Here is a 26,586-nt window from a genome sequence, read left to right as displayed (position 1 = left end):
AGTCTTTTGTAGCTTTGCTCAACAACACAGTGACCATTTTACAGTTTTACCACTAGATGGTAGTCAAAGCTTAGTATGTAAAGAATATATGACTCAAGCAAAGATGTATGCATGAGTTCTTGAAGCTGGATTTAATCAAATTTGAGGAAATCGTTTCTTTTTGCAAAATCCTGTTTACAAATTGGTGGTGAGAGTCGCGTCTAATCAGCGTTTCCTGTCTCTCCCATCTTCATCTAAGGTGGAAAACTCAGGGGATCCTTGGGAAAACTTCCAAAATTCCCAGTCGTTATCCTATTGGGAATGTGTCTACTTGCTGATGGTGACTATGTCTACAGTGGGCTACGGGGATGTCTATGCAAAAACCACCTTGGGGCGCCTGTTTATGGTCTTCTTCATCCTTGGTGGTTTGGTAAAATCACACTTTTCTTTCTCCCTTACTTCCCCTTTCCCCCCCGTTCACATCCTGCCTGTCCCCATCTGTAGAATGTATAAAACAGTTGAAACTGAGAGAAAAGTTAAAAATGAATAAAAGTAATGTAAATGCTTAGAATTATGTATACTGTATGATATGTTAGGATGTGTTTTGGAAATTGCTAGAGCTATGTTGCCTGTATGTTACTTCTCCGTCACAGTGTAGTTGTATCCTTCTGTTTAGCCTACTGTATCTTGTCTACTGTAATCACAGTTCTATGTGCTCCTTTGTCCCCTCCGCCTTATGTGTCCCTCCCGTATTTGTTTGATTAGAGTATAAGCTTTTGTCTGATAATGTTGTTATTGTTCTCTTAAAAGCAGTTGCGGTTTCAGGACACCCCTCCTTCCGTGTCTCTTCCCACAATTCCAACAAACACAGGGGCAGGGAGATGAGGTTTAGGCCAGCCTGACTGTTACCATAGCAACAGCAGCCTCCCTCTCACCTTGCTGTGATCTAGCGTCCTGTTGGGCTGCCACTAGTACAGTAACTCACACTGGAGCATGCATGGGTGAACACACCTGTAAGCACTCAGACACACACACGTACTTATGACCATGCCGTCTCCATCCTCACTTACAAAGAATCCAGGATTTAGCCAAATCACAGTCACTGTATTCTGTATTTGGACAGATATCAGTATGCGCTGATGACCTACAGCTGTGTGGATGTGTGCCGTATTGTGGCCATGGTGATAGATTGCGTGTTTTTCCTCAGCGCTGAGAGCTCTGGAAGTCTTTAGGCTAGAGCATTAGCCTGCTTTCTATCAGCAGCAGTGGCTAAATAATGACTCCAGGCTGGAGGTATTTTAAAGCCAGGGGATCATGTCAAACTCACATAATGTCACATTATTCCTTGTAACGTATAGGCGAATTTTCCAAGTATGATTTAAGTATGTATTTACAAAGGCGAGGGCACCTCTGTGTGTCTTCTTTTAGATGTAAGTGTAGGTGAGTGATGTTAGTCCCCTTGTAAGTTGTGCTGTGCTCAGATAACAGGCTGTGAAACTTTGCAAAATGCATCCAGCTCATTTTCTAGCCCAACAAATGAGTCTTAATGTGTTTTGCAGCTGTGGACCATCAGGTGAGCCTATTCAAATCAACCTGCCAGATCGTCTGTGTTTGTTGGACAAAACATGGCACATAGGTTTTTATTCTCCCCTCAGCTATCCAGAAAAGGTTTTGGGTGCTATCACAGACTGGCTATCCATCAGCTGTGACAAAATTCTGGCCCACTGACCAAACCTGTTCCTAAACCTTTACCTTTAAACACTGGGGCTACTTTTTCTCAATAGCAAAAACAAGTTTTTTTTTTATGACAATCTCTCTCATTTTAGTACTTTAGCATGTCTCTACAGACAATGAGGGGGATTTTTAACTTGATTTCTTAAGCAAAATAATATTTTTCTCCTCTCAGAAATCTGGATTCATGCACCAGTTTCTCCACAACCCACTCTGCGGCGTAGTAGTCTCTTTTTTAGTCTCTTCTTCTGTCTTCTATCTTCTCCTTAGGCCATGTTTGCCAGCTACGTCCCTGAAATCATAGAGTTAATAGGAAACCGCAAGAAATATGGTGGTTCCTATAGTGCGGTTAATGGGAGAAAGTAAGTATTCCAGATGGTTCTGCTGTTTTTCTGTGTGCGGTAGAACCCTCTCTGCATGCCTTTTTCTTTTTTTCTGTTCCATGCATGTAGGCCATGTTTGCTCGCTACGTGCCAGAAATTGCTGCTCTCATCCTTAATCGGAAGAAATACGGAGGGAGTTATAACTCGACACGAGGCAGAAAGTAAGTTGAAATCCAGACAAGGTGTGGTTGTGTGACTCAAGTGTGCCCCCTGAAGTTTATAGCTACTGGGGGTTAGTTAACTTGACGTTTTAGAACAATAAGTACAGCTAAAGTAAAGTTAGATTATGTTAAGTCACACTGCGTGACTGGAGACCTTGGCCATTAGGACACACATGTCCATGCCCCTGTACTCTCTCTTTCACTCTTTTTCGCTCTGTCTGTCTTCTTTTTCTAATTCTGCTTCTATCTGTCCTTCACTCGGAGCTTTCCTGAAGTCATTTGTGTGCTGTTCATTTTCTTTGTCCTCCTTGAAACGCCCTGTGTTGCGCTTTAATTTGATTTGGAAAATAGAGCTTTCATGACTACTGCACATTAGACTTACAACATACTAACCTGTGGTGCTTCTATGCAATATATCTGTGTCCAATGTGTCTCATTAATGCAGCATTACCTATAGGGATGAATTAGGACCATAGTCCATCAAAATGAAACAAACTAGTCATGAAACCCCTACTATCCGCTTTTGAAGGATTTTCCCACAAGAAAATAGAAAGATTGAAACGTCTGCAAGTGCATTATTATTGGTGGTCTTTTAAAGCATCATCAATCTCAATGACCATTGCAGGATACAATTTCTTTTCTTGTTTTTTTTTCTTTGTTTTTTTGCTTATGTTTTTTTTTCTTGCATGTTTTATGGAATTAGTTTTCTTGAACTGCATCATATCTGGCATGCTCTCTATGACCTGCAGTCTTGTGGCTTTTTCATTGATTTGCTAACCCCGATGAAAAAGTCATCCGTCTGTCGTCTGTCACCGCTAGCACATCGCATCATCAAATGCTTGACATTATTCTGGCCCTGATCTTCAGTCAGCTCCCACACCCTGAATGCTGGATGCCTCGCTCCCATTGGAGGCTCTCAATTGCTTTTGGCTTGCTTTGCCTGCTTGGTTCTCGGTGCTCGCCTTGATTCTTGTGTCTGTGTGGTGGTGGTGGTGGTGGTGGTGGTGGAGGAGTTTGTCTCCAGACGCTCCTGTATTTATGTATATGTGTGATTGGCCTCTCGCAGCAGAGGTTCCAGTGCACTGTGAAGTACAGTATGTGTGACACTGTGGTCATTTTACTGTTTGTACAAGAATACCACAGTGCTTATTGTGTGGTACTCTCCTCCTCCCCTCATGGCTCAAACCTTACTGATATTCAGCACACAGATTTATCTGAATCCAAATGTGGTGTGTCAAGAACAGGGAGTGTAGTGTTTTTTATTTCCTTCTTCTCTTTTCTTTTTATTCTCTGTAAGGATCTCCTACAATGCTGTCTCCTCTTTCTCACTCTGTTTCTCTTTTCTAATCGTATTTCCGTCGGTTTCAGTCATTCTTTTCAGCAGGGCAGATTCTAGGGAGTCGGCAAGTAGAACGAGGCATTAGAAAAAAAAAGGCTTTGTTCGATAATGTTTGCCTGTCGCTGAGATAAGATTGATGAAATGTTATGTTTGGCCGGTGACCTCAGCCCAGATTTACAGATGAGTGCTGAGAGAAGCCCTTGTCAAAACCGAGGATAGTTTCTCCCACACACTTTATTTTCTCCTTCCACACCCTCTTCCATCTCTCTCTCTCTGTTTAGACATATAGTGCAAACATATGGCAACAATCAGAAGATACCCACCAAACACAGCGGCTCTGAGTGGCACCAGACTTCTGCATAATCATTTAGATATGTATGTGCAGCAGCGGACACTTCTTTCAAACTGGTTTGTCATGTGGGTTTAGGATTGTCATTGGGCTTCAGTGCATTATCATTTAGCAGCTGCCAGCACACACACACACACACACACACACACAAAATCTATAATGGAAATGAGATTAGGAGATTACAAGTGTCTGACTGATTACAGAACTCACAAACAATGAGGTCATGAGACGTTGTGAACTATTTTAAAGGCAACCCGTTCTACATCCGTAAGCCTGACTGCTGTCATTCAAAACAGGCCTTCAGGGTTATTTGGAAGTGAGACGGACTCACATTGGATCCATACTGGATTTCTGTTTCATGCTAGTGTTGCTTATACTACTCTGTGCAGTGTAGCGTACACCCGTGAGTGCAGTGACAGCTCTCAGCCTGCGTACGCTGATATAATAATGACAAGTGTTGCATTCGGGTGGCGCCCACTGCACTCACGGGTGTATGTGGTTTCCATTATGACTCCATGGTTTCCATTAGCCCTAACCTCAACAGAGCGGTTGGCATGTAGATCGACTTCAACCCTGGCTGAACTCTGACATACACCTTTGAAAGGCCTCTATGAGGGTTAGCAACTTGAGGCGTGCAGACCCAGAGACTCCCACATGGTCAGGAGTGAACATACCTGGTTGAGTTTTTCAAGTGACTTGCATATTAAAGAAAAGTGCGCCACATATGCATAGAAGCTTAATATAGATTAGCATGTAATGGCTACACGTCTTTGAAGATTTTTGACATTAATCACAGAAGATGCAAGGTCACTTAATGCTGTAAAAGTTCCCTGACAGATGAACCAACAACAAAATCTTATGAATTTCAACACTTTGATAATGGCTCCTGCTCTAAGTTTTATCACTGACCTAAGGATAAGAGCAGTATCAAGTGAGTGACCTCTGTTGCTGATGTTTGAGCTCTCTGTTTCTTCATTTTGTATTCAGTGCATCCCCAATGACATCCTGGGATGTCACCTGACTGCATGTTTCGTGAGCATGCTCTGTTTACCCCTTTGCATTTACTGTGACTGTGCCACACTTTTTTTTTTCTTGATTGTTGTGTATGGGTTTCTTGTTAAAAAATATATGCCCTTGAAGTTCTTTATGATTTGTTTATTATTATTTGTTGTTGTTTTTTTTAAGTTATACCTATCTAGTATAAACTGTGCTGTACAATCAGGTTAACCAGAGGGGAGGTATTTGGTTCTTGAAGCAATTATAAATGGTTGAATTATCTGTGATATCCTTTTCCATATCCTGTTTAATGATTAAGATCAGTTTAATGATCTCAGTACTGAATTTGATGCCACTATTGGCACACAAGTAGGGGAAAACTCAGTGGAGACAGCACCCTTTTTATGATGTTTTTCAAGTAAATATTTCCGTCTTCAATACAGAGACTAAAATTTGTGGCTTGATTAGGGGAAGAAATTAAGTTCAATACAAGCGGAAGAGAGCTTTGCTTTGCTGATAAAAGTTGTTCAGAGGAAGACAGCACCATAAACACGCAAGAGTGTGCACACATGTTTGTTGTCCATGCAGTGCACACGCATATACACCTGTAGGTTTGTGCTGTAGTGTTTGATATTCACGGCCTATTGTTGAACCCACTCACACCAAATAATACACCCTATAAATGTGTTTGTTCCCTCTACCCTTGAAGAGGGGCATCTGGATACTCGGAATAGGAAAACATGAGAGTTGTTTTTTTTTTTTTTTTTTTAACATCTCATGAAATGAGAGAGATTTTGTGCCAAATACTGCTGGCTGCCCACAGACATCCCAGCTCATCAGCTTGTAAGACCACACGGCCCTTCGCTCAGTTCTGGCCAACCATGCAATCACGGCTGCTCATTAGATTCTCTTAAAGGACAGAGGCAACATCTGCGAAGACCATTATATCCTGCAACATCCACAAACTGTCACTCCCTCAATATGTCTGTCACATTACTTTGCCAAGTCCACTTCAGTTCAGCCCTACCCGCTCCATCTGGTGCAGGGTAGGAGAACACTCAGTGATCTGGACTATGGTTCTCATCTAACATCAATAAATACTGTATCGCTGTTTCCTTTAAACCTGCCAAACTGAGTCAGATTTCACTAATGTTCTATACAATTTTAGGCATCAACTTTTAAAGGTTAATGTGTTTGCCAGAGCTTCCTTCTTGTGTATGAGAGTACAGTAATGGATTGAAGGAAACTTGTCATAACAAATCTAGTTTGATGATAAGAATTTACACAGTGAACTAAAGTGACTATGGTGTTTTTCTTTTATTGTAGGAAAAAGTAACTTAATCCATAGTGTTAAGCGCAAAGCTGTCCAGTACCCAGACACTCAAAACTAAAGTGGTTCAATTGTCTCCTGGCACATCAAGTAGTGGATAGGCCATTGTCATTACACAGATTGCCTTACAGGTCTCCATAGGGTAATTAGGGTGTCTGTCGAGTGTCCGCACTAATCCATGTCAATATAAGGCCTGGATTCTACTGAGCAAGGTTTGGCAATAAGACTTCAGATGTGACATTTAACTTTAATTCCAGTAAGGTAGCTCAGCTTACCACAGTGCAAATAAAACTTATGAAGTGACTTAAGCCCACACTAGTGTGGTTATATTAAATTCTAACTGCTAAATGCCAATACTTGCAGGAAGAGAATATTTTTGTTAAAAAAAACTGGTACACAATGCAGGAATTTAAATTTTTACTCAAATCTGGGACACAAAAATATGACAATTACAGAAGCACCACAAGTTTCACTGTTGAGAAAATGACTGTCCAAACTGGCCAAAGTGAGCATCGTCTCAAAATTGACATAAATATGAAGCTGACCTTTTAACTTGATCCCTCTACAGTGCAGTCAGAGGACAAACGGGGACGCAACCTCTGTCCAAAGCCATTTCAAATGAACCTCTTACTTCCTTACGGCTGTAATCAGCCCCGTGCAGCGTCTGACAGATCCCCATGCTGTAATGCACTACTGAATCCTGCCAGGGACCTGTCAAATACTCTGAGGTCCTGTTTAGAGTTTTTGTCAACCACAGGCCTCCAAATCACTTTGAGAGTTTTAGTAATGTTCTGAATAAAAGCATGAGCATATTGATGTACATGTCTTTGTCAACATCCATTCAGCTCACAAAGGGGTGGTTTGGCCGAAGGGACAATTTTTATATTGAGAACGGATGACAATCCAACCACTGTGGGCTGTATGATTATATCTTAGATTTTCTAAAGTGGTTCAGAGTTGAGTGTTTGATTGCACGTGTCGTGCAGAATTTAACCACTTTCATTACATGGGGGAAAATATTCACTTTTATGGCAAAGAAGATATAATTCAGTTACTTGTTTGCTTTGAAAAGACATTTCTTGACATGTATATAGATTTTTTTTTCAGTCTATATTTGAGTTAGATGTTAGAGTGCTTTGGTTTGACTGATTATCTTTGGGAGACATGCCAGTGTCTGCAGTGATTTATGTAGCCCACTCAAGATGATTTCTTCCCCCCCTCCAGGCATATTGTGGTCTGTGGTCATATTACCCTCGAAAGTGTCTCCAACTTCCTCAAAGACTTCCTACACAAGGACAGGGATGATGTCAATGTAGAAATTGTTTTTCTCCATAAGTAAGTTACTTTTTTCTTTTTCTGTTGATGTAGGTTAGCGCTGAATAGTGTACTGTATATGAGGAATCCATACATGAGCTAACGCTTCTCCTCTTTTCTCTGTGTGCTAGTATTTCCCCTAATCTTGAGCTGGAAGCCTTGTTCAAACGTCACTTTACCCAAGTAGAGTTCTACCAGGGATCTGTTCTCAACCCTCACGATCTGGCCCGAGTGAAGGTACCACTGGTGTCAAGAGTCTTGAAAAGATATAGACATTTGTTGATAAACTGAAGCTATTAAATGTGATGGATTAGGAATACAATTCAGTTCAATAAATCAGTATTTGAAGGGAGTACAATTAGTAATATAATAATTTCAGATGTTTGAAAGCAGAGCAAAATCATGCAATATGACAGTATATGGATAACCATTTTAAACCAAAAGGACAGAGACGAAAGAGGGAACTGAAAGACTGTGTTGTCTTGGCCTGACTTAACCCAACTAATTAGTTTGAAGCTCTCAGTGTGTGCTACTAAATCCTAACATGCACTTTAATGTTAACACATTTGTTTCCGTACACACAGATCGAGTCAGCAGATGCCTGCTTAATCCTTGCCAACAAATACTGTGCAGATCCTGATGCGGAAGACGCCTCCAACATCATGAGGTATTGCATCCGCTGGACTTTTATAATACAGTGGACTAGATGGGGAGATACATTTCCTCGTTTAATGTGTCTGAATGTTTTTTTTAAGGGTCATTTCTATCAAGAACTACCATCCCAAGATCCGAATAATCACACAGATGCTACAATATCACAATAAGGTAGGATATCATGGTGCACTGTGGTGTATACGATAGCATCACCTCATCTTTGCTGCTCTGCAAATTTCCTCACAAGGCAGAAAGATTCTGACAGTGATTAACTGTTGCATTTAAGTAGCTGGGTTTTATCGTTGTGCAATTCATAGCAACATGCGTCGACCTCTTGGTGGGTCCATTGCTCATGACTCCTTAAACTCTTGAAGGATTTCCTAAGCTGTTGAACTGCACCTTTAAGAAATATGACTCATTTGCATGGTTTTCTGTGTTTTGTGACCTCTATCTACCGTCTATCATGCGATGAAGGCCCATCTGCTGAACATTCCAAGCTGGAACTGGAAGGAAGGTGACGATGCTATCTGTCTGGCGGAGCTGAAGGCAGGCTTCATTGCCCAGAGTTGTCTGGCCCAGGGCCTGTCGACCATGCTAGCCAACCTCTTCTCCATGAGGTCCTTCATTGAGGTAACACAGAGGACGGGATTAACTCACCCCGTCTGTCCATCTGAACAGACTGAAGTAATATGGATGAATGAATTCTCACATTGCATTTTAATACATGAGATGATTTATTCAGGGACTGGATTTGAGGTTAACATAAGTGGATGCAGTGCGTTTTCTGCTGACAGATGGACCAGATCTATCAAACAGCACATTCCCTGGGAAACTTTGACATCTTTGTCCAGAGAAAGACTTCCATTAGTGTGTTTTCAGTCATTCTGGCACATCATATTTTATTGTGACATTTCATGTGGAATCTGTTCAGTGTTTCTGTGGCTCAAAATTGAAGAGGTGCTTGCCTCTATCAAAGAACTGTTCTCATGTCATAAAGATGATGGATCAGCTTATAATGACCGGGCTGATGTTGTGCAGTGGAACATCTGCAGACCACATTGGGCCGCTATTGGAAAGAAAACAGTGTTGCTTTTTTTCCCTGCTTTTTTGTTGTTTTTAAAAAAAAAATCCTCACATGTGACATTTCCGTGCTTGTTTTTTTGTCAGATTGAGGAGGACACATGGCAGAAGTATTACCTTGAAGGAGTGGCTAATGAGATGTACACAGAGTATTTGTCCAGTGCCTTTGTAGGCCTCTCCTTCCCCACTGTCTGCGAGTAAGTATCACTCTTTCCTCCACTCAGCAAGCCCACTGTGAATGGTAGGTAGCTCAGAATTCTGAAGTGAAGAAAGAAAGACATATAAGATGGACTGTGGGGATGTGGATTTCAAAGCTGTTTAAACACATCAGTCATCTGCTCTTCTCTAATGAGTGCACTTGTGTTACAGGCTGTGTTACGTGAAGCTGAAGCTGTTGCTTATTGCCATTGAGTACAAGTCTGAGCAGAGAGAGAGCAGGTTTGTATAGTGGATCTTTCCTCCTGCGACATCAATTGCAGCTTTTGGAAATAGTGAACCACTGTGTGATTTGCTTCAAGTGGGTCTTTTAGTCCTTTTAATAAAAAATCTTACATTTTCTCCTCAAGTCCTCTTTGCAGCTGTGATCACAGCGGATATTCATGTCACATTTGATGACATTCATTATGTGAACATTTGAGTGATAGCATGACAATATGTGCTACAATATGAGCTGATGGCACAAAGGCTTAGTATACGCAACTAGACGTCCCTCACGAAACACATACCTCTGCCAAGGCTGCACAGTCAACTTATTTTTTAAATTTTAATCTTAAAAAAATGTGTATAAATGTTTAATTTCCATTGTAGTGTGCCAGAAACTTTCATTAAAGTGCAGCATTACATGAAAATTGAGCAGAAATAATTAAATTCTTTTGCTTTTTGAGATATTTTTCCTATATGTCAAACAAATTAAAGGGACTGATAATCCTGTATATCCTTAGCAGAGGTAACTGCACAGTTTCAGGTCAGATGTGTCTGGCAAAACCTTGAAGGTAGGCAGGAATATGTGTATGTGGCAAAAATTCGCAGCCCTGCTAAATAACCAATTTGCTGCACATTCAAATTTCATGTCATGTGTTCCCTCAACTTGATTCTACTGTGTCCCTGTCAACTCTGTATGATTGCCACTAACTCTGCATCAGTGTTGCTTCTATCACCAGTAACAACACAAAGTACTATTTTTTCAGTAATCTCAATTGCCAAATCCCACCCACCCTCTCCCATTCACCTGTCTCAGATGTTTTTTTTCTGTGTGCTGACAAGATTGCGTGGAAAATGATGTTTTCAGACATTTTAATGTTAATAGCTGAAAAGTGAGTTAACACTAGTTCTGTAATATTTTGACATTATGTAAATTCGAGTTGATATGATGTTATATTACTTGATGGTCCTCATTTCGCTTATACTTAAACATCTTTTCTTGAACATGTATTGCCACAGTATTTCGTGCCATTTATGCACATTTCAAAGGATAACTACTCTTACAAAACCTTTTTTCATACTAGTCACATAACAATCATTTTTAGGTGCAAGGACCTCAGCATTGGACAAGCAGGAACTGTATGAATTCTGTATATGCTGCCATGTACGGCAGAGTTAGTGAATAGGCAGAGAAACATTAGCAACACTTATATTCTCCTCTTCTTTTATGTTGATGATAACTGTTTGATTTGAGATTTTTTCTTGTTGTTTGCAGAAGCCGAAAGCGGTATGCCCTCTACCTTATCTTACTTCCAAAGTTCCACCCAATCTCCACCAGTTTAAAGCTTCTGACTTTGGGAGTTTCCCCAAGGATATTTTTCCAAACACTATCTCACAGGCCTCTTTTCTAACTCCTTTTTTATGGTGTCCCTTGTGCTTAATGCACTAACTTCTTTGCAGGCAAAGAGAGGATAGATAAATTGGACATGTTTGTAGAAGTGCTGTTTCTTTGTCTTCGCTGTTGTCGGTGTACCAAGGCCAAACACTCACCCTCTTCCATATCTACCTCTTATTTGATCTTTTCAGTTTTGTCCTTTAACCAAATCCTTTGCTTAGTTTATTTCTCTCACTTTCAGTTCTTTTTCAGTGTTGCTCAGTTGTTACCTTACTGTATGTTAGCTTTGACAAACTAAGTATTCCACTCATTTGGTGTTTTGAAATCATTACCAGAACAGTACTTTGTGGTTCTCTGCCTCAGAATCAGTGAGGAGGTTGTTTACATACATGTTAGACATCAGATGTGGTGTCGTTGAGCACTAATAATCTGTTGTTCTACCTTCTGGATTTGATCTTGAAATAAATTGATTATCTGCCACTGTTTTAGGCAGTGGCTGATATAACAGCATGTCTTTATTTTTTTATGGTTTTATTACACCAGCAGCACAACACCAATCTTTTATTTAGTTTGACAGTTATTTTTTTTTTCATTTCACACACTAGGAAAGGCATGGAACAGTTGAAGTTGGATAGCATTAGGCTTATCCAAACCGAAGTTTATCTTTATGTGTCCCATATTACTTTTGCATTCCATCACCCCCTCATGTTCTAAATGTTCATCCACCACCTGTGCATGTCTGTGCGCCTGCGTACGTGTGATTACCTCAACGGGGAGGGTTTGTGTGCGGATGTGTGTGCGCGTGTTGCATTTCTGTGCGTCTCAGGCACCATGTACAGTCATGCTCATGCGTCTCTCGAGTAGATGTTCTTAAGTGAGGTCACTTCCTGTCAGTTTGGTGTTTGAGAAACAATCCAACTGCACAGAAGTTACTGCAACCGTCTGCATCTACGTACCTGTCCCTATACCTGTACTGCAGTGGCTATGCCTTTCTGTTTGATTACTGTCCTCTTCATGCTGTTTGGTAACTGCATGCTATGACACTATCACATAAGGTGTTTGATGCTTGCCTTGTTGCTCACAATATGAGGTTTTGATGCTTTTCTTAAGCTTCTATTCACCAGTTTGCACCCGACCGAAGAAAAAGGTCTCGGATAGATGCACCTGTAAAATCTCAGATTTGGGCAGCAATGTCTGTGGAACAGTCTTGATTTGATTGGTTTCTTTCTTGTTTTTTTGTTTTGTTTTTTTCACTATAGAGCATGCCAGGTGTAAGCCTGTGTACTTCTCTGGGGGCCATTCAATCTGAGTGAATGTTAGATGCTATTTTACTTTGTGCAGTGTGGAAAGAAAAATCTGATCTGCATGACTGGTGCAATTTGATCACATCCCAATATGTATATGGATTCAATTGCTCCCTTAATATTTTTGTTTTCCTTTCTCCTATGTAACCTTTTTTTTCCAGAGCTCAGAGGAAAGATGTAGATGTTTTCATAGACTTCATTTCTGCTCTGAGTCCAGACTGATAAAAAAAAACCTGTCTTTAATAATTCATTTCAAAAATGCCACACAGTTATTTAAAATACACAGATTTGAATCAAGGCCATTAACAAGACATTGCCCTGCCACTGACAGTAGCTTTTCTTATTAATTATTGCCACAAATTTGGAAACGTTTTAACTTAAAATAGAGTAGTAAATGAAACAAAAAGAATCAAAATCATCTTTCATCTGGGCTTTTATGTTTAAGGAGTGTAACCCTTTTAAGATTTGTGGGTCAGTGTTTTGATATCTTAGTTCACACTCACATCATTGATGATTGTTGCCCGCAGGTAACCATTAATGACCAGGGTGTGTGTGTGTGTGCGTGTGCGTGTGTGCATATAGAATATGCGTGTTGTGTCTACTCTTTGTCTTAGTCTAATTAATGGGGAATGATACAGCCAATCACTTCAAGTACATAGGATAGCAGGTAGGAGTCCCACCCATTGTGAGTAACACATCCTGTTATGCCATAATAGTTTTTTTATTATAAAACTGCATTTTTAAATCTAAATATATTAATAAACTCAAGTAAATCAAAAATTAAGTCAGTATCGACCCTGCTAAATATGTATTTTAATTATTTTGAAAACACCAGTTGCATTTTAGTCCGCTTTTGAAATTTCTTCCACCAATTTTATTTATCCTAGAGTAGCCCCATAGACTACAACAGAGTCTCTAATGAGAATCAGCCTAGTAATTACAAGGAAAAAGAGCTGTTCATTCCCTTGCATCTCACTGTCAAATACTAACCGAGATAACAACATTTACTCTACATTCTCTGTATTACAGCCATGTCTCAGTGGGCATCATAACATTTGTTTCGACTAGATGAGTGTATCTGAATGCTGAGACTAAAACCACTCCATGGCCATAATTTTAATTCTTTCTGCCCTTGTCCCTTTTTACTTGTTACCTCTCTGTCCCTCTTCTCACCCTAGGGCAGTTCAACACCATTCTGTAAAGAAAAGAATTAAAATTCAGTGTGCGATCATACTGTTGTACATTTTGTTCATCCTTGTGAGTATCACATCAGGAAGTGGCCCAAAAATCAGGGGAGCAGGTGTGCATACGATTACTGAAACATAGTGACACACAACAGTGAAAAAACAAACAAAAACAGGGATAAAGTGTTGATGCAAAAACACAGTCCAGATAGTCCGAGTCCGATTTAAAGGCTTCAACAAGTGTGTGTACCATTCCTCTTGATTAGCATGTCGTGTGCATGAAGTGAGTGCTTTCCAGACATTAATGAGCATTGTGTGTCTGTATGTTCTGATTACCCAGCATCCTCATCAACCCGGGCAACCATGTCAAGATGCAGGAGGGAACACTGGGATTCTTTATCGCTAGTGATGCCAAAGAAGTAAAGAGGTAACCTTGTCGCTAATCATGCACAGTGGGCGTTTTGTGTGTTTTAAAGTGCTAAACATGTTAACTGTGTCGCTTTTAGAGCATTTTTCTACTGCAAAGCTTGTCATGATGACATCACAGACCCCAAACGGATCAAGAAGTGTGGCTGCAAACGACGTGAGTAGCTGCGCCTTTATTTTGGCACCCTTCCTTCCCTTCCTCTCACTCCAAAAACCTACCTGTGGGTCTTTTTGTCACTTTATATTTGACCAGTAATATTATGCCTTTCATTGTGTTGTTGTTATTCTGTATGGTGGAACTGTTGATGTTGTCACACCATTATACTCTAAGGAAAGTGTTTCGATGTGGGTCCCATTAGAACTTCCATGACATCCATTTATGGTATGCCCATCAGTCAAAACTTTTTGTTTCCTAGTCAAACTATAGGTGTTGTCATCTTTAAATGTATTTTTTTTTTTGTTTTAGCTTAACCATTGAATCACTACTTTATCTATGCAAACTGAGAATACAAAGTAGTGAATGGAATTTTTACACGTAAAACTTAATGAAACACTGATAGAGTGAAATTGCATTGACAGCTGCACAGACAAAAAAGAAAATATAATCTTAAAATTTCTCCTTCTGCATGAGAAATAAAAGCATAGATATGCAGTATGAGTCAGAATGCTGAATGTTATTCTGTGTGAGGAAATGAGCTTTTCTCTGTAGTATTTAAAATATTACTGCATACGTCCTACTGTTATACATTCTTTTTACATGTAAATGCTCTTGATTAGAGTAATGAGCTCAGTCGCTCCACTGACAGGTTTTACACACATGTTATGAATAGTCATAGACATAATGTGCTGCTAACTGTTAATCTTTCCAGACTTTATACAATACTAATGCCCTTGTCAAGTGAATAATTTTTTCCCTTTCATGCCGACATAACATTGTCATTAAGGCAGGAATGGCACATGAATATAACCTGACCTATGTACAGCAGTCACTTGTCAGGATGTGTTAGCCACTGGATAAATAATTCAGGTGAATATTCCATATTTCCAGAAAAAAAGGTCACAGGCAGTTACAGCAAGCAGCCTGTTACACACAAAGCCCATTTTAAAAATAGATACCCTCCAGTTTCTTCTTTTGTCTGTGTCATTTCAATTATTCAGACAATTCTTTGCTCTGCCAGCTCAATAGAATCAACAGGATTTTCACACTCAAGTTTTATTTAGATAAACTGTTTACTTCTGTTTGCTTTCTCAATACCTTCACGTCTCTGACTCCGGTGATGGACACGCCGTTATGTTTTATCTTATTACAGCTGTTGCCAACAAGAGAGTTGCATTTAGAAAGATGGCAGTTCCATTACTGCAATGGAATTCTGTCACACTGTATGTTCTGTTCTATCATGTTTTGTTCTCTTCTGTTGTTTTTCCCATGTTTCTTTATGACCAGTGACACACTTTTGATGTATTTCCTTCCCTGCTGCCATTGGAAAACACCACTTTATTTTAACTACTCACTGGTAGTGATTTATTGTGAGTAAAAAGAAAATGGGTGTCCTATTACCCAGAGTGCAGTGCAAGTGTTTTTTTTTTTTATTTCCACTTCAGCAAATAGTATATTGTATCTATGTTGCATGTACCAGTGTAGCTTCTGCATCCCTCTCCTCGCCTCTCATTTTTACACTGTGCTCAGACCAGACCAAATCCAAAACAGCAGAAATCAAAACTCATGAAAGCATCAGGCCTCCTCCTCAAACGACCCAGTCAGCTGATGCTCTGACTAGTCGGAAATGACAATTCAATAGTGTTACTTAATTCAATGCGGCCGATGAGCTGTGCAGTTTCTGCTCACGATTTGACCACCAAATTCACTTTTGGCATTTCAAAGTCATTCTGCTACAAGTATTGTCTCATAACCCGTGATCAACCTCTTTAAAGTGTCATGTTCCGAGAAAGTACAGAAGGAACACAATAAAAAATCCGAAATGCGATAGAGTAATCATAGATATACAAAAGCTAACACAAGGGGAAGAAAATTAACAAGAACTACTGAGATTTAAATTGATCTGCTTTCTGTCAAAGGAAGTTTTGTGCGGCAGTGTTTTTTCCAGAGAGCAGAAAATGTCCTTGTGGGAAGTTCTTCAAATCCTAACCAGCGAGGTTGCCAAAACACAATCAAAACAATCTGGTCTCTCCTCTGCCCCACTTCGCTGTGATCTCAGCCCCTCTCTAAACTCTGGGCCCTCGCCCAGCTCGGGCTGAGGTTTCAGAGATCATCACTTCCTTTCAGAATTGAAATGTCACTGCACCAGTCTTGTGCATTTCAAATCTGGACAGTCGTTGGGCCCTTTCTTTGTTTATCTCACTGCACTGGGTGAAAAATCTACTGGTAATACACAGTATTAATTGTTATATTATTCAGTTGCCACTAGATGGTGGTGCTCTGCCATAATCCTATGGAGTAATAAATAGAACTATTTAAACAGTGATGTCTGTAGAGGAAACTCAAATCCCCTGAAACCTGTTCAGCAAAAATGCAAGGAACAGATGGACGTGTTTCCTTAAACTGGGATAATAAGTTTAATCCAAAACTGATTTATCATCTTAAATTTGTTTGTTATTTTGTAGTTCTTGATGTTCTATGTATAGAGGATACTGCGGGTTTGGTGCCTATAGTCTGACTTTCCAAGCAAAACAGTGTCAAAACGTCTCTTCTCCACTCTTTTGCGGATCTCACAGTCTTAATTATTGCTCAAAAGTTCAACTCTTAAGCCAACACTATCATTTTCCTTGCACTCTTGCTGAATACAGAAGCTTTAGGAGGATCCATAAACAGAATGGTGTTTTCTTTGGGACATCCTTCATTCAACAAAGCACCCTGATAGCTTCTGTTTAAGTAAACTGTGCCTTGGTGGATTGTAGGAGGTGGTGACGAATCAAACCCATGCAGACAGTTTATCAGGGTAGCCGTCATGTTGAATCTTCAATTAGGAATGCCCTGAAATGGACACCTCATAATTCTACGCCAGAATCTGGGTATTTGTGAAGTCAGAAGTATAAGACATTGTCAGTGTGTGCGTGTGTGTCTTGTGTCTTCCATCGCTCCCCTTCCACATGTCAGAAATCTACTTTGTAACACATACATACTGTGGTCCGAGTGCCCAAGCAAAAGCTCTGAAGTTAAGAAATTTCAGCATGATCTGATTTATGCCTCACTGCACTTGTCTGCCATGCTCCGAAACTGTTTCCTTACTGTGAACAGTTGTCTCTGTATCTCTCCTTGTTGCTGAGACCAAAAAAGATTTCTGCATGCTTTCCACATGCTCATAAGGTGCATGTGCATGTCACAGGATACAACAGTCCCTGATGCCTTCATCCTTTGGGCGATGATCTGCGTTTCCCATTCTTTCCTTGGCCAGAAGCTGAAACATATTACTTCATTCAATATCTTATTTTCCGATGTGAGTTGGAGTCAAAGATGCTGAAAGTGTCTCTGTAAAGGTGCCAGACGGTATTAGTCTGCTGTCTGTTTGCACCTCGGCAATGAGAGAATGGGGACCAGGGACTGTTTCTGCACAGAGTCACAGCAATCTAGAGATGCTACTCTGGGGACTTTCACTCCTGCTTCCTTCAGGGTTCAGGGCTTCACACACAGAAACACACACATAGACAAAAAGTTGCTGCTTGTAGGATTTTAACTCTAGATGGTCTAATAGTTAATATATTGTGTAATACTGCTTTCACATGCACTCTTACTTGAATAGTCTCCACATTTCCTGTTCGTACGAAGACGATAATTGAAACGAAACACCAGTGGGTAGCTCTGATGAAACATCCACTGGGGCATTGATGTTAAATTCACACAGCAGTGAATACTACACTGTATTTCCTTTAATTTTTGTCCAATGTCAATGTCAGATGGGGATCTTCTGATTTGATTATAAAGGGGCAATGCAGAATTCTTCAATTTTAAGTGTGATATTGCCCAGTAACTAGTAAATTTGCGCTGCATAGAGATTAAAAAGTCAACCTTACCTGACACCAACAAGCCTTCAAGAGTATGAAAACACTGTATTTACATGTGTCAGCGCCTGTATTTAGCAAATGACAGTTTCGAGATGGTAAACAGTCATCATCACACTGATTCAGTAATTACTGTGTGAGCTGACATTAGAAGAAATAAGATAAATGTCACAATAGCCCACTTAATTAGCAAAACCACTCAGTGTATTGAATCTAAATAGGACTAAGTGCTATCTCTTAATTCAAACGTTACATAACCTAACTTCAAAATGGCATATGTGACACTTTCGCATACATGCATATGTTTACATACAGTAGAGTAACTTTTTGACATTATTTTCCCAGTCACACCATTTATGCACATGCACATTAGAGTGAAGTCCCCTTGGGGAGTGGAGCAGTGAAATTGCTGGTTTGAATATAGCATGTATCGCCCAGTCTAGCCAGTAGAATAGTGTGATGCCTTGGACAGAACCGCTACAGCTGCATGATGGGATACAGGTACGTGATCCACTCCTTTAGCCACAATGGATAGAGGATGTACAAATGTATGAAACATTGTTTGAGGTTTGCTGCTGAAAACATTGCTCATGCCTCTCTTCCCCGAATGCCTCCCCTCCCTCTTCCCTTTCTCCTCACCCCTCTTTCCCACTGTTATAATTTTGCCTTTTGACCTGTTACAGCCTTAGCACACAGCTTGACCTCTTGACACAACATGAATGAGGAGTAACACTCTGGCATGTGATTTTTTGAATTTTTAAGTGCTATTGTTAATATTAACACACTGATAACGTGGCCACTTTGGTGACACTTTCTCAGACGAGAAAATTATGAAAATGAAATGTAGCAGCTGGCTCATTAAGGTAAATGTAATTGGATCTTTAAATGAATCTTCCAGCTTGGAATGTGTAATGTGGGGCTCAAGTCTGTGGGAGCAGGTGGCTAAGGCTTGCACTTTCTGATGAAGTTACCTTCCGACTTCCCCTAGATGAATATTTCTCCTTTTGCCATTAACCTGCTGCTTTTCCTCTCCTCTCATCCCAAAACATGACTGTAGCCAAGATGTCCGTCTACAAACGAATGAAACTGGCATGTTGTTTTGATTGCGGCCGTTCAGAGCAAGACTGCTCTTGCATGTCAGGCAGTGTACATAGTAACATGGACACCCTTCAGAGGGCCTACCCACTTTCCTCTGTCTCTGTTCATGATTGCGCAACCACTTTACGTGCCTGTAAGTTACACCGCCCAACACATGCTGTTACATGTCTGTGGTGTGTGCTCCGTGTATTGTACCATGCAGAGGTACTGTTACGTGTACGTGGGTTTCCGTAATTTCGTTTATGTGTTGTGATCTGTTTATTGTGACTCCATATTTTGTGTAGCGTACGTGAATTTATTTTTTGATTTTGTTTATTCACTGATCTATCTATCTATCTATCTATCTATCTATCTATCTATCTATCTATCTATCTATCTATCTATCTATCTATCTATCTATCTATCTATCTATCTATCTATCTATCTATCTATCTATCTATCTATCTATCTATCTATCTATCTATCTATCTATCGTCAATTGTCTTTTTAATTTGACGTTTTTGTTCTCTGAGTGTCATATGTGTGGTAGGTAAGTGATGGTGTGGCTCTGTGGTGCTGCTGTACAGTACTGTAGGTGTTAGACGTGGCTACCGCATGCTGCATCAATCATGCAGTTGTGTGATAACGTCACTATTGGAGCGTGGTGTTTGATGTGTTTTTTTTAACTGTTCAAGGTAAGATGTCTGCAAATGCAAAGAAAAATGGTACTCAAAAGGTTTAATTCTGCAATTCAGTGGTAATGTTTGTTAAACTGTGTGTTATATTCCTTTGAAGACCCTTATGAACCTCTGAGTTAACACCTTTCAGTTTTTACACTTTTCGGTTCCTTTGTTTCACATTTTCCTTTTACCTTTGACTTGCTGAGCGACTACGCTAAAGTTTTGTTTTCATGCTGAAGATAAGAGAAAATCACACATGAAATGCTGTCTGGAAGATTTATACCAGTCGAGTAGGGCACAGGTATTAATATGTGTTCTTACGGGTGACCTCGGTTCAGGCAAGTAAACTATTAATATCTCTTTCTTGCAGTCTTTAATAGTTTAGTTTACAGTAGGAGAAGGGTGGTGAATTAGAAAGATGGAGAAAAGAGAGATGCTTTGCACAGCAGGTAAAAGGGCAAGAAAATAAGTAAGGGGAAAGCAAAGAGGAGGAGAGAATAAAAAGAAAACGAGAACAGCAAAAAAAGATAAAAGAAAGGTAGAAGGACTGAGGAGGAAGATCCCCTCCTTTCTGGTTTCCTTTTGAGTGGATGGGAAATACTAAATTGTCTGTCAATTAGACATGGCAGCAGTAGGCCTAGCTATCAAAGCCTTGGGTTCAGACATAAAGATCTGATTTCCTTCTCAACATTCTCCCACCGTCTGCCGACTCAGCCTAGATTAGTGTCAAACATGCCATGATGAGTTTGGCTTGGCCTCTTGTAGTTGGGCCTGTGCTGATATCCCTCGGTACCAATTACTGGCCATTACATGGTTACTGATCTCACTTCTCCCTCAAACCCCTGTAGGATTTCAGGAAAGCCTCCTCTGTCTTAGATTTCTTTCCCTTTTTAACTCTGACTTTGTCTGAACAAAGTGAGTTTAGTGAAGAAGTGCATTGGGCTTTGTCAGTCAAGGATTGTTGGATTTCCTCTCCCCATTTCCTCTTTTTTCCACCGGACTGAGAGGATAAGATATCTTTATCCATGATGACTTCATACTCTTGTACATCTGAACCGAATTTTCTTGTACTTTGTAATTGATTTCTGGGATAGGGCGCCTTCCTTTAATGAATGCTGTGTTCTGATGCACGTAAAATTGAGACCACAAAGACACCAATTTAATGGTGGCATATGCATAAACCTCTTATGGCCTTCATGAGACAATATTTAATTAATAGGCTTTTTAACACAGTCATTCAAGCACTTATGTGACTAATGTGATATTTGATTCAATACTTAAACCCTTAAAACATCAACAGCTTACTAAAGAATTGTAGCCTTCTGTTACTGCAGATTATACATGAAGCCATCTTGCAATTTAGTTCATTTAAATGACTGAAGTGAAAAGATGTGAACAAGTAAGATCAGACTGAGTTAGAGGGGGACACTTTTGTAAATAAGGAGGTGCAGAAGAGAGCAAAGGCGAATAGCCGTGCACACTGATTCTTGTCAATTTAACTTTTACCATATTACCTCAGAAGCTATGCTGAGTTCTTGACTAACCCAGGAGTTTGTTTTCGGCCTGTAAATCAGTTACATATGGTCTTTCTGTGTGACCTGACCATCATCACTTTGGAAACGCTTCAGTCAGTGAAGGGTTTGTAATGTGGTTTATATAATGGAGAGACCGAGGCTTTTTATGGAGCAGGGGCATGGACAAGGGTTGGGGACCTCAGGCAAGGGAGATCCTGTTGGCTAGTCCACAACCTGCAGGGCTGTGTGTGTGTACAACGTGCACTTCTATCTCTGTGTCTATGCATGTGTGTGAATCTGCAGCTCATTGCTGGGGACGTTATCTATCCTGACACAGAAATTATGTTTGCATTTTCATTTTCCCAGCCCCGCTGGTCCGTCACCAAACTTGCCCTGACAGCTCCTGTCCACCAGGCAGGCCTGGTCCCCCCCCTACCCTCTGTCCTATGCCGCCTCGCTACGCCCCAGATGCTAGCCAGTTAGTCTGCCGCCTCTGCGGTGCGGGCAGATTGCTAGAGACAGATGCCAGGGCCGCTGTGGGTCCCTTTTTGAGGATCTGTGTCATAGGCCAGCCCTGGGCCCTCACTGTGACCTTTACTGCTGGAAGAGACTCTGGGAAAGAGTGTGGCGTGTCAGCAGCTCAGAGCTCAGTTCAAGTGCCCACTGCATTAGTAGTTATAGTCGTACTCCTCGGTCAAGGTCACACACTGAAATTCCAAGATAATTAACAGCACTGGCATAAGTGGAGACCTTGGTCAGCCCTTTTAAAGAACAGCTCCAGAGACTTTAAAGTGCACCATTAAACCTATGTTTGGGAAATTCCCAATTTTTAAAATCTCTATTTGTGCAAGACATCTGGACTGCATGTGAAGATCAAGTCTCTTTGCATTAGTGCTCTGTTAACGCTGCTGTTTTGAGTAGCGAGTGTCTGTTGTCTGTGTTTTGGATATCTACATGCACTCAAGTATGATTTTTGTCTTTGTTTCCCATGGTGGTTTTATTTGTCCTGTCTACAGACCTCACAATGCCCATCATATTAAATAAAAATGCCAAACCTCAAAGCATTTAATTAATTTTTAATGAGTTACATTACTGAATGTATCATTCAAAGTGTGTAACCTCAATTTTAGCTCTTGTGTGAAATTTAATAAAATCTGCCATTAGACCATCATTACATCTCATTCCAGGTTTAGTACACTTTCCTAAAAGCATGGCTCACTCTGAGAATGGACAGTTCATTCATTCATGTGTCTGACTTTTTGTGCCATCATACCATACTTTAATCAGCACCACCATTAGGGGTTTTACCATTGTTTGAATTATTTATACCTTTTATTTTTGGTTTGATGCCCTCATGCCTTTCAATGGTAGTACTTCAGAATTACATTTGATTCAATCTCCATCCACCGCTCTTATGTTGATGTCTCTGTTTCCTAATGTGTCTGTGTCATTACATCCTTACTCCCTCTGTGTGACCTGCCACTTGTCTTTGCATTCTCCTCAGCCAAATATAAGTATAATGGATATGTCAGATCACGTAAGTGTGTTTCTCCGTCCTTCTCCATTCTGCTCCAGATTTGTGTTTAGACTGTAGTCCCCTCACTGTCATGTGACATAATTAGTAGTGATGCTCTGCTTTAGTATTTGCTCTGTTGTCCCTCATTCCTTTAGAGTATAATGCTGTTGTATTTTGTCTTCCAAGGAGACAAAATGTGAACATAAACTCAAGTTAAACCAGTGTTAGAGTCAATGTTTAGTTCAAATAGAGACTTTATTCTAACGTAACTATCCTTAAATAATTAAACGTTAAAGTAATGAGTTCCTAGTATTTATAGCAACTGAAGAGAAATTATTTTGTGTTTGATAACACCTTGGAGTTCCATGAAATATTCTTTTTGTATTGTGCTGCATGTAGCAGCAGATGGCGCTACAACACCAGGGAACAGTGGAAGCCAAAAAGAGACTGGCGTTCGATTCAAAGCTGATTGCAATATAGGTAAATCTTTGGTAAATAATTATTAAATGCATTACTTTTTACTCTACTGGTTAAGAATAAATTTTAGTTGTGAAATGCTATTTGTCACCTCCAACATTTTATGTGCATATTTTTTATTTAATGTATTTGTTCTTATTAAGCGTTTTGATATTGAAGACATTTTTTTGTTTCCTCTTTGAAACAATGGCTGCCTCTTCAGCAAAACTAAAAGGAACCGCAGTAATCATAATACCAGTTTTATTTTCTCCTGTAACAACACAACCGTGCATGGCCTCAAAAGCTATTTCATGCAGTTGCAATGCAGTTGAAGAACAAAGCTTGCTCATGCAGCAAACACTGTAAAGGCAAAGCCAGCTTAGCTCACATACAAAAGTAAACATTTTTAGTTGTTACCCCTCCACCTCATCATCTAGTTTACATTGGGTCATGGCGATCTGATAAGGCTTGCATGCAGGACAGTACCATCATGTGATTAGCATTTCAAGAAGGGACAGTTGCCGTCTGGGTTGTTCAGGGTGCACAGTGGACCTGCCAGGGCGGGTGAATGCTCTGTAACGCTGCACGTGTTTGACAAGGGCCAGATGAATCCAGGAGCTATCGGTGGCGCCCTGTAAATCAAGGAGGCAGCTGACGGCTGGGATAAACGTCTGTTTATCGCCCAGGGCCACCCAAGCATGCTCTCTCCTCCAAACAACCAACCAAACCACCCTTCTACCAAAGGCAGGAAAAGGGCTCCTCCTCTCCCAGTCAACTTTACAACCAGATATTTTACTAATCGCCTTCTGTTGTTTTCCTGCAGTGTTCTATGACCCCTTCAGTACATGCAAACATACAGGTTAACTCTGCAGCCGCAGTCAGACCGTGTGTGTTTGTGTGTGTGAGTGCTGTAGGGTGGTTGGGTGAACCTCAGGTTTACATATACACAATAATTATTCTCCTATTAGACACTACATTTTGTCACTGGACATGATATGATTACTGTTAAAAATATAATATGTAATTGTACTGTTTGACAATAGAATGAGAGCATTTTTTTTGTCTGGAACTTAATCACATTTCTTTATATAATCCAAAATGAATCCAATAAATGTTTAATGATTAAAGGTTTTGAATTAATAATATTATAAATTATTAGTTACAGTTTTCTATTTGTTGAAGTGAAAGTGCTGTGCTACATATTATGCTTGAAATGACAATGTTTGATTAGATTTGACTGGCTTTCGCCAAGTCATGTCTCTGCTTTGTTCAACCAAAAAGCATAGCACAAATGAGAAATAAAACTGAGAGTCTTCTAATTAATTCATGTTTGTCACAAATGCAAAGTAAATGCCACTGTGAACATTTCAGTTAGAATTAGAGTGTTTCTTGCTTTCATAGCATGATTTTTTTTTTTTTTTTTTTTTTGCTTTTAAATATTTTTGATCAAATCTGAAATTAGGAAAACAATCTTTGATTGATTTTGTCTATTAAATAGTTGTTACATTTAATTTCAAGTTAGTAAATCTCTTTTTTTCTTTAGCGATTGGCTAATTAACTTTCTTCAATAAAATGATGACTTATGTTTTGTGGAATTTGTTTACCCTATACAAAGATATAATTTAAAACAAACTGGCATAAATAATATTAATTATTTTTTCAAAACTTGACCACTGTAGTTTATTTGCTATTTTATGAGCATTAATGCAGGCTTTCTCCCACTTTTTATTCTCCACTATTTGACAGTAATGGATGAAGTTAGACCATCTATTCAAAACCGATCAGTTAAAACCACCGGCTGCAACTCAACCTCCATCACCTCAAATGCATTCCTTCCCAACGCCCTGCACCCCAACCAGGACCTCCTGGTCAATCCGGGCACACACATCCCTCTTGTTAATAACCGTAAAGGAAGCCTGCTCCCCATGGGGCCGGGGCCCAGGGCTGACCCCTCGCAATTGCGCCTCAGTATCTCAGGTCCAGGAGATGTGGCGGCCAGATCCCTGGCTGAGAGTCGACTGAACCGGGCCAGCAGTCTGCCGGTGAAATACCGCTACCACCCCAGTAATGCCATGCTGCTCAGTCACAGTAGGCACTGTAGGTTGCCCCCTTAGCGGGATGCATCAGTCAGTAACCCTGCCTGTCCCATTCCTTCATTTTGCTGCATGATGGTTGCTCTGCTGGAGCTGCTGCTGTTGTTTCTCCTCCTGCTTTGCACGGATTCGCCTGCTAGTGCAGTGGCTGCTACTGTCACCACGGGTTGCCTTCCAAACTAAGGAGTAATATAAGATGTGAATTTAGAATTCCCACAGGATAGTTTTTATTTTTTAGGACTGTTGCAGGTGTGAGTACTGAGGATACTGACCTTTGCTAGCTGAAGTTTTATTCTCACATATGCATATTTATAAGCGCTTTAATTGTACAGTGGCTGGAAAGCATTTCATATTATTGTTGTGGGTGTAAGTGAGAAGTGTTATGTTTTTACTGTTAACAAATTAAGTTTAAACCAGGAGGAGCCTGTCAAACAGTATAGCAGGGAATGCATATTTTCTGATGTGGTATTTTCAAAGAACATTAGACAGAGAATTATTTGTAAAGTGGAAAGTGCTTGTGATATTAGCCATTCTGAATGCCCAATTGCATAAAAGAAATGTCAGAGAATGACATTTTATTAGAAGGCAAAGTCATGTTTCTTATCTTTTATTAGCAGAATTAGGTGACAGGACTAGAATGGGTGCTCAGACAATAATGAAATTCCACATGTTTGGAGTAGTCACGGCTTGCGATGTTGCACATTGATTTGCGCTAATATCATGCTGTGTTATTGATTTCTAACCAAAGGACTAATATGGGCTTGAAGTGACGGTGCACTTGGCATTTGCGCTGGGAGAGTGTAGATTGGAGAAGAGTATCTGGGTGCTTGTCTGCACGCTCTTGAAACTCACAGACAGTAATGAAGATCAGACTACTGTTAGCTTGACTGAAGTCTTCAGACGACCGGGTCTGGCCTCACTCCGGCTGCTCTTTCTTATTCTCGCCGTCTGACTGGGACTCAAGCAAAGTTTTGAAAAATAGTGTTTTTTCCTCCGTATTTCTCAACAAAGCAAAGCATTTTTGACTGGAAACTGAACTCGAAACTGATCAAATAATCTTTAAAAAAGAACATTCTGAGTATGGTTCAGTGTCCTGCACAACACTTAACAGCAAAGCTTTAGAAATTGAATATTTAATGTTACATGAAACATTTATTTTTCATTTAAACTTGGAAGACTAGTTCTGA

At 40.1% G+C, this 26,586-nt stretch overlaps 1 protein-coding gene across 28 annotated transcripts in view; it reads left to right on the top strand.

Moving 5' to 3' along the window:
- Nucleotides 1–26,586, top strand: part of kcnma1a (potassium large conductance calcium-activated channel, subfamily M, alpha member 1a) — a 158,029-nt gene that overhangs the window by 93,186 nt on the left and 38,257 nt on the right. For 4 of the 28 annotated variants that reach the window (XM_055018979.1, XM_055018970.1, XM_055018983.1 and 1 more), the window contains exons 8-20: nt 239–409; nt 1,981–2,072; nt 7,493–7,603; nt 7,714–7,819; nt 8,167–8,249; nt 8,338–8,407; nt 8,711–8,866; nt 9,404–9,513; nt 9,686–9,754; nt 11,013–11,024; nt 13,961–14,047; nt 14,127–14,203; nt 25,053–25,403. In XM_055018979.1, coding sequence (XP_054874954.1) covers nt 239–409; nt 1,981–2,072; nt 7,493–7,603; nt 7,714–7,819; nt 8,167–8,249; nt 8,338–8,407; nt 8,711–8,866; nt 9,404–9,513; nt 9,686–9,754; nt 11,013–11,024; nt 13,961–14,047; nt 14,127–14,203; nt 25,053–25,403 — 1,495 coding nt within the window. Of the gene's footprint in view, nt 1–238; nt 410–1,980; nt 2,073–2,162; nt 2,255–7,492; nt 7,604–7,713; nt 7,820–8,166; nt 8,250–8,337; nt 8,408–8,710; nt 8,867–9,403; nt 9,514–9,685; nt 9,755–11,012; nt 11,025–13,960; nt 14,048–14,126; nt 14,204–15,564; nt 15,574–19,120; nt 19,295–22,838; nt 22,872–23,249; nt 23,331–25,052; nt 25,404–26,586 lie in introns of all 28 variants that reach the window. The other 24 variants (XM_055018993.1, XM_055018987.1, XM_055018994.1 and 21 more) reach the window with 17 other exon arrangements.

The sequence above is a fragment of the Amphiprion ocellaris genome, chromosome 16 (genome assembly GCF_022539595.1).
Source record: "Amphiprion ocellaris isolate individual 3 ecotype Okinawa chromosome 16, ASM2253959v1, whole genome shotgun sequence".
Taxonomy (NCBI): domain Eukaryota; kingdom Metazoa; phylum Chordata; class Actinopteri; family Pomacentridae; genus Amphiprion; species Amphiprion ocellaris.
This window is presented reverse-complemented; position numbering and strand designations above follow the sequence as displayed.